Here is a 12,499-nt window from a genome sequence, read left to right as displayed (position 1 = left end):
ATATCTATGACATTTGGGTATAGACTGTGATTAATTTTTTGTAAGGGTTCTTCCTCAATTATTATTTTTTTCTTCCCAAATGTAATGTGTGCACCATTACAAATATACAATATTTGCAACTTGCATTAAAGAACTGTTTGTGACCTTTGAGGCATTAATGTTGGTGCTAAATCACTTTAATGTGAAAATGTATTTGCTTTTGTGTTTGTAAGCGAATCCATTACCTGCTGACACTTTGTGTTTGCATTGAAGGGCGGCCGTCGAGGAGACTTACTCGAAATCCATGAGCAAGCTCGCCAAGATGGCTAGCAATGGAAGCCCTCTTGGGTGAGTGACGTTATTCCTGTTATTATGAGATTTTGAGATTTTACTGGTCTGTTTGACCAGAGTAGGTAACAGTATTGAGCTTGGGATATTGTGTCTTGAAATTTACTATTAGTATCTGATTATGTCTTCTGGAGAGGAGCAAAACATTCAAAGTTTTCTCTTGAAAAGTTTGGCCTGCTGCTGCCTTACATATACAAGAGGACTGTATGTGTTTATTTGTGTGTGTACGAGGATGTGTGGTTGTGTGTAATTGGTCGAAAAGTCGTTGCTATGGTTAGCTCTTTCCTCTGCTCTCTTCACCTCACTTCCTCTCTGCACAAGCGTGTGCTAGTTGTCACAAAACAATCACACAGTGCTTTAACACTTTAAAAACAGACTTTGCAGTGATGTAAAGTGGCATAGAGCCAAACTTAATAAAGAATAAAGACCACAAATACAAAGCTAATTGAAATGTAACTTTATATGGACTTTGTGTTTGGGTGTCCTTGTGAGTCAGGAGATATAGACTTACAAAAGCAAGGAAGCCTGTTGTTTTTCTAATACTGCTGTGCTGTAAGAAATCTGAGCAGCTTACGCACTTCCATACATCAGCATCTAACCACCTGCTTTGCTTCCCAGCACGTTCGCCCCCATGTGGGACGTGTTTCGCGTGTCCTCGGACAAACTGGCCCTCTGCCACCTGGAGCTCATGAGGAAGATGAACGACCTCATCCGTGACATCAACAAGTACAGTGATGAGCAAGTCAAAATTCACCGCAAGGTAAATGAAGGGCTTTTAGCCTAATAGGATTTCTGCATGTGTCTATAATAACTGCCCGTTTTACCCATAATTGTGCATTGCCCATAAAAGTGTCCACTGCACTATTTCTGATCAGAATGAGTGCATTGGGTTGTAAGTTTGTGCTTAATATCTGTTGTGTATTTAAATCTGTTGTGTCCTATGTAGACGAAAGAGGAAGTGATCGGGACTCTGGAGTCGGTGCAGTCTCTTCAGGCGCAGAACGGCCAGCTGCAGAAAACCAGAGAAGGCTATCACAGCAAGTGTGTAGAGCTGGAGAGACTGCGCAAAGAAGGGGTGCCTCAGAAAGAGCTGGAAAAGGTTTTTGAGAAAGAAGACAATGAATACTAAAAATGTCAATTCTGTCCTCATTTGCACACATTCCTGTAGGGGTGGGCGATATGACAAAAAATCCAGTCAAATGTTTTTGAACAGTGAGATTTATTATTATTATCAATATTTAAAACAGTTGAGTAAATTTTTTTTTTTCATGATTGTTTGAATAGAAAGTTCCAAAGACTGCATTTATCTGAAATAAAAAGCTTTTGTAACATTTTACTTAATAGCATTCAAAAGCTTGAAGTCAGTATATTTTTTGGAGCAGCAAATCAGAATGTTAGAATGATTTCTGAAAGATCATGTGACTGCAGCAATGATGCTCAAAATTCAGCTTTGAAATCACAGAAATAAATTACATTTTAAAATATATTCAAATAGAAAACAATTATTTTAAATAGTAAAAATATTTCAAAATGGTACTGTTTTTGTTGTGCTTTGGGTCAAATAAATGCTGGCTTGATGAGCAGAAGACCTTTTTAAAAACATTACTGTTCAAAAACTTTTGACTGGTAGTGTAGTTCTTTTTCATTTAAAAAAGGTCTAAACATGTTTGATACCATAGACATTTCATAATTCTTGTCACCAGTGAAAATGTCACAAAAAACTAATACTAGGAAAAAAAACACAAGCTTGCTGAAGACGAGTAAACAGTCAGTGGGTAAATAAGAATCAAAAAACTAATTACAAGCAATAGGACAAAAACTACAGTAGAACAAATAAATCAGAAATGCTACATACATTGTATAAAATAATCACATGTATAAAAACACTGCATATTCTTCACTGTGTAAATTAAATATATATTTCTTCTTATTAACGTTACCAAAGTGATTTAGTCAAGAGCAGTGAGAGATTTTCTCTCTTTTGTTGTTTGATTAACATTAATGATAGACAGCAGGAATATTAAACTGCTGTCACTTTAAGAGCTGCCCGGATTCAATATAGTGTTACACTTGTGATTTCTTTTTCAGCTGTTTGCTTTTACTTAAGACCTAAATTACTGTTTACGAGGATACTTGCAAAATGTCATTTTGACACATACAAGTGTGTATTTAACTGTTCAATGGCTTAAATTCTCTTGTTTTTTAACCGCAATGCTTTTCAATGCAAATGCAAATGTTTTCATGACCACGTAGTGCAGCAATGTCACGTGAGGGATTAACTGCGATAGAGACTAGTGATGCGCGGGTCGGGGTTTTTTTCAACCCGCGGGTCCCGCAATTATGAAATTATTTGGCCCGCCCCAGCCCGCCCCGCAGTACTGTGTCTATTTTTACAACCCTCCCCGCCCCGCACCCGCGACAATTAAATAGACATACTATGCATTGTAATGCAAATGAAAACCGAAAGTGCTTGGAAACATCGCCCTTTAAACTGGCAACAATACTGTACGATTATGAATATGAACCCTAAATCAAATCATATTAATAACAAGATAATCAGTGGTGTGACGTTAGTGGTGCCGGAAGAAATGTGGGTATATGCTTCATTTATGAATATCGTTTTTAACTTTCTATTTGAACGCATTCATTTACTGGATCCTTGGACTGAAAGGTTTACAGGTTCACTGGTTTAAGGAAGTTCTGATCATAAAAATCTGCTTCTTTTTATTTGTAAGATATTGTTTTCGTTATTATGTACTGTTTAAAATGACTAGGGTGCAGGAGACGCAGCGGGCGCACACAGTCCTGACTACATCATTGCTGTCTTTATTGTGTGTTTTTAGCGAATATTTACATTCATTCACATATGACTGGATGTGGTTGACTGTCATGATTTTGGCTAATGCAGGATAATGCGCATCAGAGGAGATTTAAATACGCATAGCACCAGGCCTGCAGAGCTGAATGTGCTTTCGCTTGATGCGCTTGTGGCTGGCAGCGGGAGCTGCTTGGCGCTTTCGTGAGGTGACGTGTTGATAACCTTAAGAACTTAATAAAATATGAAAATAGATATTCCCAAATATGTAATATAGGCTATAGGGAATTGCACGCAACATACATTGATTTTTTTATTTTATTTTGTTTTTAATGACCCGCCCCAACCCGCCCTGCAAATAAAGTGACAGTTTCTTTACCCGCCCCAACCCGACCCGCGGGTTACCCGTGGGGCCCGCGGGTTATGAGACGACCCTCGCATCACTAATAGAGACGATAGTTGAAAATCCCTACCAGTTGACAAATTTCCATTGGTAAATTGTGTCTCATTATATAGCCCACTCCCACTCTCATGTCACTGTAAACATCAAAAAAGACACAAAAGCACCATCGAAGTAATGTGAAAGAAGTTTGTGATTTGTGAGCTACATTCCAAATTTACAAAATTTATTTATTCACAGATAAAACGACCAGTTGGACTTGGGAACTGGATCAGTCTGATTTGTGAACCATGTCGATGATTTGAAAGAACAATTTGTTAATACTAGTTTGGAATGGCATTTTCATTTTTAGTTGAACTAATCTTTTAAGCTGGTGGCCTTTATGTTGTTTTTGTGATCTTAAAAAAAAATAAAGGCTTAATTTCTAACTTTTCTTTATATATATATATATATATATTGATCTGTCTCTTTCTCTTTTCTCAGGCTGAGCTGAAATCTAAGAAGGCTGCTGAGTCTTTTGCAGGGTCTATTGAGAAGTTTAACCGTGCTGGAAGAGACTTTGAACAGAAAATGAGTGAATCAGCACAGGTCGGTAATCTTTCAGGGTTTTTGCTAGCGCAGACCACAGTCGCATGTGTGAAATCTTTTAAAAAGGGGGGTTAGCTCAGTAGTTCTCATAATCTAAACCTTCAGAGCAAATTTTACAGTATTTCAATGAGCTCAATAAAGCAATATAAAGTTACCATGGCTACGAGGATCATTACAGCAGTCTGTTTGACAAAATGATTACATGCCTATGGTCTATTTCTGCCGGGTGTCGACCTGCAAGTATGAATAATTTGAGAGCAAAGAAAGGTTGAATCAGTGAAATGTAAGAGTCCTGACATCACTCTGAGACCAACTGAGTCGTGATATCCCTCAATTAGGGCATCAGCAGTAATCTTTAAATTGTAGAGGCTGACCACTTTTAAATGCTAGGGCCGGTTCTATTTAAACTTAAAGGGGCTATATGCAACTTTTTTCAAAATAAATGTAACAATAGCCTTTTTATTTGACCATTTATGACTCAGACGTCTCCTGATGAGCATACTGACATCTTGTCAGCTCACAGTGGGTGCACCTATAAGCAAGCCTGTATCCTATTTTTCCTATTTTCTGTCGGGTCGGATTTTTTCGCGCGCTGTCTGCGGATGTGACGTCAAGCGCGTTCATATTAAACGTTTCAGATCACTCTGCCTACACCGCTAGTCAGCAATTAGCCTACACTCGTAAGCAGTGCAATGGATTGTGCGAATATACAGAAGAGACCCAGGACAACTCTGACACCAACAGTAACTCCACAGAAGACTAAAAAAGATTGAGAGCGACCGGCGCCGAGCAAGGACTAGAGTGAACATCGGCTTCGCATTTGAGCCTTGGAGGGAGCTCAGATCTGTGTCATTTTGTGACACGTTAATTTTATGTTACGATTTATAAAACACTCACACTATTCTAAACAAACACTGAAATATACAAACACTGTTACTATATAACTCCGAAGCACTACTGTGCATTTTGTTGTGTCATATATATTGCAAACAAACTTAGTTTCTCAAACAATATATGTATTTGACTGTTCTTACCTCTGTAAACATAATGTTGACTTCTTTGCAGCAGATGACTTGTGAAGTGTGCACGTACGAGCGCTGCGAGAGCGAGCAGAAAGGAAGAGCAGTTCCGTTTTTTGGCCACAGGTGTCAGTCGCAAGTTTAAATTTCAGAAAATTGCATATAGCCCTTTTAAGCAGAGGTTCAAATATAAGGTCCTGATTTACTGAGATCACAAATAACAGTCACATATATGCTTGTGCAGCCTAATAAAATGTTTTTCAGCTCTGTCTGTTGAATTGTCATAAATGTTAGACAGAAAATATCCATATTTTCCACATGTATCCAGTGGAGTAGACTTCATTTTTCCATTTTCCATTGTTAATTCCAGTTAGGATGATCTAAACGGTCCTAAAAAAATTAGAAAATATAATAGTTAAAACTATAACCCATATGTGTTACTTAGAACAAGCAAAATAATCTGCCAGTGGGGTAAAAAAAAAAAAAATCATATTTCAAACAGAAAACAAGATTATTTTTCTTACCCCACTGGCAGATTATTTTGCTTGTTTCAAGGGAAAATGCACTTAATTTTGACTTGGGTTTTTTTTCTGAAAACTAACACAATAATTTTTACTCATCTAGAAAATCTTTACAATTTACAAAAGCAAATCGGTTTTAAAAATGACCGATAGCGTTTACCATAAAAATGGCCACGCCGATAATAATCAGTTGACCAGTTAGTCAGTCAAATATTAAAACAACCTTCAGAAGATTTGGCTTAATTTTGCTTAAAAGTGTTTTTATTAATATCTGATGGTAATGACTAAAAGTAGGCAGTGACGTTTTATAATTATTATTTTATAAAATAAATGTGTGTTTTACAACTATCTTTAAAAGATATATCATGTTTGTTTTCTTTTTTTCTATTATATTATATTATATTTCCATTATATTGTTAACCATTTTTAAACAAAATTGAGGCCATACCATATTGTATGTATTCACGATATACACTATTGCACTATTGTTAAGCAGGAATGCATAAAATTGAGGAAAAAAATCAAGACTTTTACATTGTTACTAAAACGTCTGGTAAATAAATAAATAAATATATATATATATATTATTATATTTTTTTTTTTTTTACTGTGTTTTGTACACAGCCTTGGTGAGCATAAGAGGAAAACATTTTAAAAGTCTTACCAACACCAAACTTTTAAACAGTACTGTAAGTCAGTCGAGGTCAGGAGCTTCTCTTTACATTTGTCCTTCTACATCTGCAGAAATTTCAGGACATTGAGGAGACTCATTTACGTCAGATGAAACTACTGATCAAAGCGTATTCACACTCTATTGAAGATACACACGTCCAGGTTGGGCAGGTACGGCTCACTCTGGAGATTTTACCTACTCCTGCATTCTGTTTGCATCCTGTAATTGTGCTGAAAACTCTTCAGACGAATTAATTACCTTTGCAGCTCAGGGTTGTTCTGGTCAATGTGATCTTGATTAGCTGTGCTTGATAAAAATCTTTGTTCTGTCTCTTTTCAGGTCCATGAGGAATTCAAGCAGAACGTGGAGAACATTGGCATGGAGAACCTCATTCAGAAGTTTACAGAGCAGAAGGGAACAGGAAAGGAGAAACCCGGTTAGTCACAGAAAGATAAAAACTTTTTGATTTCCTCAGAAATTGCATTTCTGTTTTATTGGATAGCAATGCATTGAAAAGAATTCTTCTGCAAAATAAAAGGTTTTATAATTTGCCATATACTGACTTTCAAAAGTACCACTCAGCTCCAAACCCTCCTTAAAGTACTGTGTGTGTGTGTGTGTGTGTGTGTGTGTGTGTGTGTGTGTGTGTGTGTGTGTGTGTGTGTGTGTGTGTGTGTGTGTGTGTGTGTGTGTGTGTGTGTGTGTGTGTGTGTGTGTGTGTGTGTGTGTGTGTGTGTGTGTGTGTGTGTGTGTGTGTGGGGATAAGGTCCAGTACGGTTTGAGGAATATCTGTCCCCGCTAGTATCTGAGAACAGTAAAAAGAGTCGTGCTAAAGCCTTCAGGATCCCTGGATTGGGGAAAAAAGACAAAGAACCGGATTCAACGTGAGTCATGCATTCATATGAGAAACAGCACATTTTAATAATCTAGAACAGTGCTGTAATAGACTTTGAGATCAATCATAATTCGTTTTTCAGTGCCCAATTCTTGTTTTGTACTGTATGGCTTTTCATACCTCTTCTGTTTTTGTCCTTTAGGGATTCAGCTGTGGCAGACGCTCTTGTGAGTTCCCATCTCACACACACACACACACACACACACACACACACACACACACACACACACACACACACACTCTTTGCAGTATTGATTTTACACAGAGAACAGGTGACTGTGTGTGCAGTTACTGGTCTTGTATCTTCAGCTGTTCTTGATTAAACTCTGTGACTCTTTTTAGACCATCTGAAAAGGTCTCATCTCAAACCAGTTGTTTGTTTACTGTACACAGACCATAGACGCTTCACTAGGGAAAACATCTCAAAGACAGATGTATTTATATTTTATTTATTGTAATATAACTTATTCAATTTATTTAAATGAAATATGAACAATTTCATTTTAAGATAGACATCACTGAAAGTATTGATAATTACTTGTGATTCAGTGAGTGAGTCAGATATTGATTAAATGCTGTTGTTCATGTCTTTCTTTCTTCAGTTGAAAAGATATTAAGGTTTTTGAGGAAAACATTCCAGGTTTTTTCTCCATATAGTGGACTTCAATGGGCATCAATAAGTTGAAGGCCAAAATTGCAGTTTCAGTGCAGCTTCAAAGAGCTCTACACAATCCCAGCCAAGGAATAAGGGTTTTTTCTTTCTTAACAATCATTTTCTAAAAAGTACTCATTTAACATGTAGTTTATAGCCACAAAAAAGAAGTACCGACCCGGTCTTTACAAAGCGAACATGCAAAAGTCAAACACCCTTTACGAGAAAGGTAAAACAATGATGTTGGATCATTTTGAAGTTTGAGGAGAAAATGAAAGAGGGTTTTTGCCCTACCCTACCTTTTTTACAAGTACACTAGTGCAGGACAAGCATTTGTGGCTAAAAAGTATGTACCTTTTTTTTTTCTTTTTTTTTAAGAAATTGTTTTTCTTTTAGATCGTTTAGCTAAATAGGGCCCTTATTCCTCTGCTAGGATCATGTAGAGCCCTTTGAAGCTGCATTGAAACTGCAATTTGGACCTTCAACCTGCTGATCCCCATTGAAGTCCACTATATGGAGAAAAATCCTGTAATGTTTTCCTCAAAAACCTTCATTTCTTTTCGACTGAATAACAAAACATCAAACATCAAACACAAACATCTCGCATGACATGGGGTTAAATAAATTATCAGGAAATTTAAATTCAGGAGTGAACTAATTCCTTAACAAAACTGGCTTACATGAAACATTTGTTAGTGAATCAACCTGCAGTGATTATGCTGTATATATTTGATTCGCTCAGAAGAACCAGTTTCAGAACCAATAACATCATTCTGCATAATTGATTCTGGAGAGGTTTTTGTGAACTTTAGCTAACTTCTGACGCCAAATTTGTCCTTAAAAATAGCTAAGTAAACCTTTTTCCAGAAATAAACACACATTGTACACAGAATGCAGACTGTTTTTCTACACTGAGTTCTGTGTGTATACACTATGCAAGAGAGTGACGTGTTTGGCAAGGTCTGGTTACCTCATTAAGCTATATTTAACCTTGGCAATACTCAGAGTGTTTAATGAATGTCTGATAGCCCACTGACTGCCAAAATCTTTCATAAACACATGCATGTTACGGGCTGTTATGTAAGACGTCAAACCACTACTGACTCTGTTAAAACTTCAGCACTGTTTTCATTTTAGCCATGGCAACAGCATTAACATGTTTATGAGTGAAAGACAGACCACATCCATGTTACAGCCCTCCAACAAATCATCAGTTTGTCAGCTGATGTCCTGTGCCTTTAAATGTTGTTTCTTGCTTGTGTTCTCCGTTTGTGTTTGAGTGTAGAATTCACCCCTCGAAGTGGACGATGAGGGCTTTGTGATACGTGCAGATGTCAACCAGAATGATATCCTTCAGAAAAAAACCATCAGGAGTGAATGTTGTGAGCGTATACAGTGTGTGAGTGTGCAGAACTGTGTATGTACATAGAATAGGGCCCATAAGTCAGATTACTTGTAAACATGCTTTGACATGAAGAAACTAATATAAATTTCATGATTAGTATTCAGTTTGTCTCTCTTCTGTTGTAATGACAGCAGGACAAAAGAAAACACGATGCATTAAGAGCCTTATTTTGTCTTCTGAGAAACATCTTCTGTAGCTTCTGAAGGGCAGTAATAAATGGAAAAAATATGATATTTGGAGAAAAATAAGAAAAAATGTACACATCTTCATTCTGTTCAAAAGTTTACACTCCTGGCTCTTAATGCATCGTGTTTCCTTCTGAAGATCAGTGAGTGTTTGAACCTTCTGTAATAGTTGCATATGAGTCCCTCAATTGTCCTCAGTGTGAAAAGATGGATCTCAAAATCGTACAGTCTTGTTGGAAAGAATTCAAAAACACAAATAATGCTGAAAAACCAAAGAATTACTGGAACCTGAAGGGTTTTTCTGAAGAACAGCAGGCAGTTTAACTGTTCAAGACAAACTAGGGACTCATGAACAACTGTCACTAAACAAAAAAAACACAGCTGTGGATCATTCAGGTAACAACACTGTATTAAGAATCAAGCGTATGTTAACTTTTAAACGGGGTAATTTTTAAAATTTCTATTAAAAGAAAACTATTATTTGCTCTTGTGGACTATATGTAAACATTTTTAATGTGAAATATCTTATTCAGGTCAGTTTTAAATAAATAACATGCATTTTGTATGATCCCTCTTATTTTGAAAAAATAATTAACATTTTGCAGATTCTGCAAGGTGTGTGTAAACTTTTGACCTCAACTGTATTTACAGTGCAAGCTTTGTAGATATTTGAAGATTAGGCCAAAACTTCTTTTCACTCTTAGAGCTGAAAATATCATCCATATGGTCTAAAACAGGGAGAGGAGATGGATTTATTTGCCTTCTTTGCTTGTTCTTTATTATTACTTTTTGCAATAATCTCTTCACACACTATCAAAGGTATCACATATAGATAGGAAGGAAGTTATTGTCAGGAAGTATGCTTCAATAAAGCAGGATGTGAAATAGAGATGCTTGTACTGTCTGATAATGGACAGTGATGGATTTGCCGTCTACGGCCCAATAACAATTTCTCCCCAAACACCTTGTGATAAAGATTGTCACTCTTAGGTTCCTGAGAATTGAAGTTCATCATGAGGGGTGTTTAAGGATATGAAACTCACTAGCGTCTCTAAATAGGGTGGTTATTTCTGCACCTCACTACAGTTTGTAGACTATTCAGAACAGCTGTGTTTGTGTGAGTGTTTGCACTCATGTCTATTTGTGTCCATGTATGTTTTGTTTGTACATGTGTATCCTGCATCGTGTCTGGGTTTGCTCCTTAACTGCATTGCTCTCTACGTTATGCTGCTGAGGAGAAGGGGGGGGATTTTTACTCCAGTGACTCTGATTTCGATGATGAGGAGCCCAAGAAGTTTCACATCCAGATCCGACCAGTCGCCAGCAGTAACCGTAGTAACTCAGCAGCCAATGAACTGGAGCTGAAGGCCACAGTGGGGGCGTTGACCCTGCCCCCTAACAGAGCGGTAAGAAGTGTGGGGGTATTTAATGTCTAATAGTGAAAATAAGACTGATGCAGGTGGAGATTTAAGCCATTTATTTTATAGCTATATATTTAAAGCTCTTTTAAATATATTTTGTGTTGAGATCACAGGACTACTCAAGTAACACTCACCTTGTATCAGTAATCTCCAATTATTTGATGTTTTAGATTTTGAGATGGCTCTAATCTTAGTAGTTAATTTTATTGCAACTTCTGTAAGTCAGGTTAACAAAGTTATGTCTGCAAGGTACCAGGCTTTAAAATGAGCAAACAGAAAGGCTGTGGTTTTTACTGTAATCAAATCTTTGAAAAATTGTGTTTTTTGTTTAGGGTTTCTAGTTTATTTAGAAAATTCACACATATGCAATACATTAAAGGGTTAGTTTACCCAAAAATTAAAATTACCCCATGATTTACTCACCCTGAAGTCATTCTAGGTGTATATGACTTTCTTCTTTTAGAGGAATACAATCTGGGTTGTATTAAAAAATGTCCTGGCTCTTCCAAGCTTTATAATGGAAGTGAATGGGTGTTGAGATTTTGAAATTCAATAAAGTGCATCCATCCATCATAAAAAGTGCTTCACACGGCTCCAGAGTGTTAATAAAGACTTTATGAAGTGATATAATGCATTTGTGTATAAAAAAACAAAAACTTATTTAAAACTTTATATATGGCCATATGTATGTGCATAGAGCAGTTAGTGGCAGTTAGAGATTACAGTTTATAAAGTTTTAAATATGGATATTTTTCTTACACAAATTCATCAGTTACTTCAGACGGTCTTTATTAACCCTCTGGAGCCTTGTGGAGTACTTTTTATGATGAATGGATGCACTTTATTAGACTTCAAAAAATCAACAGCCATTCACTGCCATTATAAAGCTTGGAAGAGCCAGGGCATGTTTTTTTATATAGAGCTCTCATTGTATTTGTCTAAAAAAAGAAAGTCATATACACCTAGAATGGCTTTAGGGTGAGTAAATCATGGATTAATTTTCATTTTTGGATGAAGTATCACTTTACAACAAAATTATTTTTCACCAAAACCTAAATCATTTGTGCATCTTTACAATATACTCTCTTATTTTAAAAACATGGTGCAAAACATTGATTAAAATTGTATCTTTAATGACACCTTTGATTTTTCCCATTGTGTGTCAGGTGTCAGTGAAGAAGCAGCTCTCACGTAAGTTAACTTCCTCTCTATATCTCAGACTATATTGTGTATTTAAGTTAATGTGAATATTTTTCATGTGTCCCATTTCTCCATTACAGGAAACTCCAGTTCAGCAGGTCGATCTGAAGGGGAAGGCGAAAGTGTTCCCCAGAGAGGTCGGTCACACTCCGCAGACGTCCACTTCTGTGCTCATTCAGCTAGAGTTACATCATAGATCATTAATTTTTCAGTTCTCATGCATTGTTCCTGCGACTAATTTCGACAAGCCATCTCAAATGGCCATGGTCACACACACAGAATATCCCACCTCCTCCTCTGTCCACATTAATAGATGTCATTAGCCCACAAACACAGCGCCATCTGACACCTTAATCACAGCAATCTGCCATCCAGCTGACCTGGGATCAGCGTCATAA

At 36.8% G+C, this 12,499-nt stretch overlaps 1 protein-coding gene across 1 annotated transcript in view; it reads left to right on the top strand.

Moving 5' to 3' along the window:
- Positions 1 to 12,499, top strand: part of fcho1 (FCH and mu domain containing endocytic adaptor 1) — a 63,498-nt gene that overhangs the window by 38,461 nt on the left and 12,538 nt on the right. The window contains exons 4-15 of the mRNA XM_073818607.1: positions 253 to 327; positions 946 to 1,087; positions 1,274 to 1,426; positions 4,026 to 4,130; positions 6,415 to 6,513; positions 6,683 to 6,779; positions 7,110 to 7,227; positions 7,381 to 7,405; positions 9,176 to 9,236; positions 10,702 to 10,886; positions 12,068 to 12,092; positions 12,182 to 12,238. Coding sequence (XP_073674708.1) covers positions 253 to 327; positions 946 to 1,087; positions 1,274 to 1,426; positions 4,026 to 4,130; positions 6,415 to 6,513; positions 6,683 to 6,779; positions 7,110 to 7,227; positions 7,381 to 7,405; positions 9,176 to 9,236; positions 10,702 to 10,886; positions 12,068 to 12,092; positions 12,182 to 12,238 — 1,142 coding nt within the window. The remainder of the gene's footprint in view (positions 1 to 252; positions 328 to 945; positions 1,088 to 1,273; positions 1,427 to 4,025; positions 4,131 to 6,414; positions 6,514 to 6,682; positions 6,780 to 7,109; positions 7,228 to 7,380; positions 7,406 to 9,175; positions 9,237 to 10,701; positions 10,887 to 12,067; positions 12,093 to 12,181; positions 12,239 to 12,499) is intronic.

The sequence above is a fragment of the Garra rufa genome, chromosome 15, assembly GCF_049309525.1.
Source record: "Garra rufa chromosome 15, GarRuf1.0, whole genome shotgun sequence".
NCBI lineage: Eukaryota > Metazoa > Chordata > Actinopteri > Cypriniformes > Cyprinidae > Garra > Garra rufa.
Note: the sequence above shows the minus strand (reverse complement) of the source record. Positions and strands in the feature narration are given on the sequence as shown.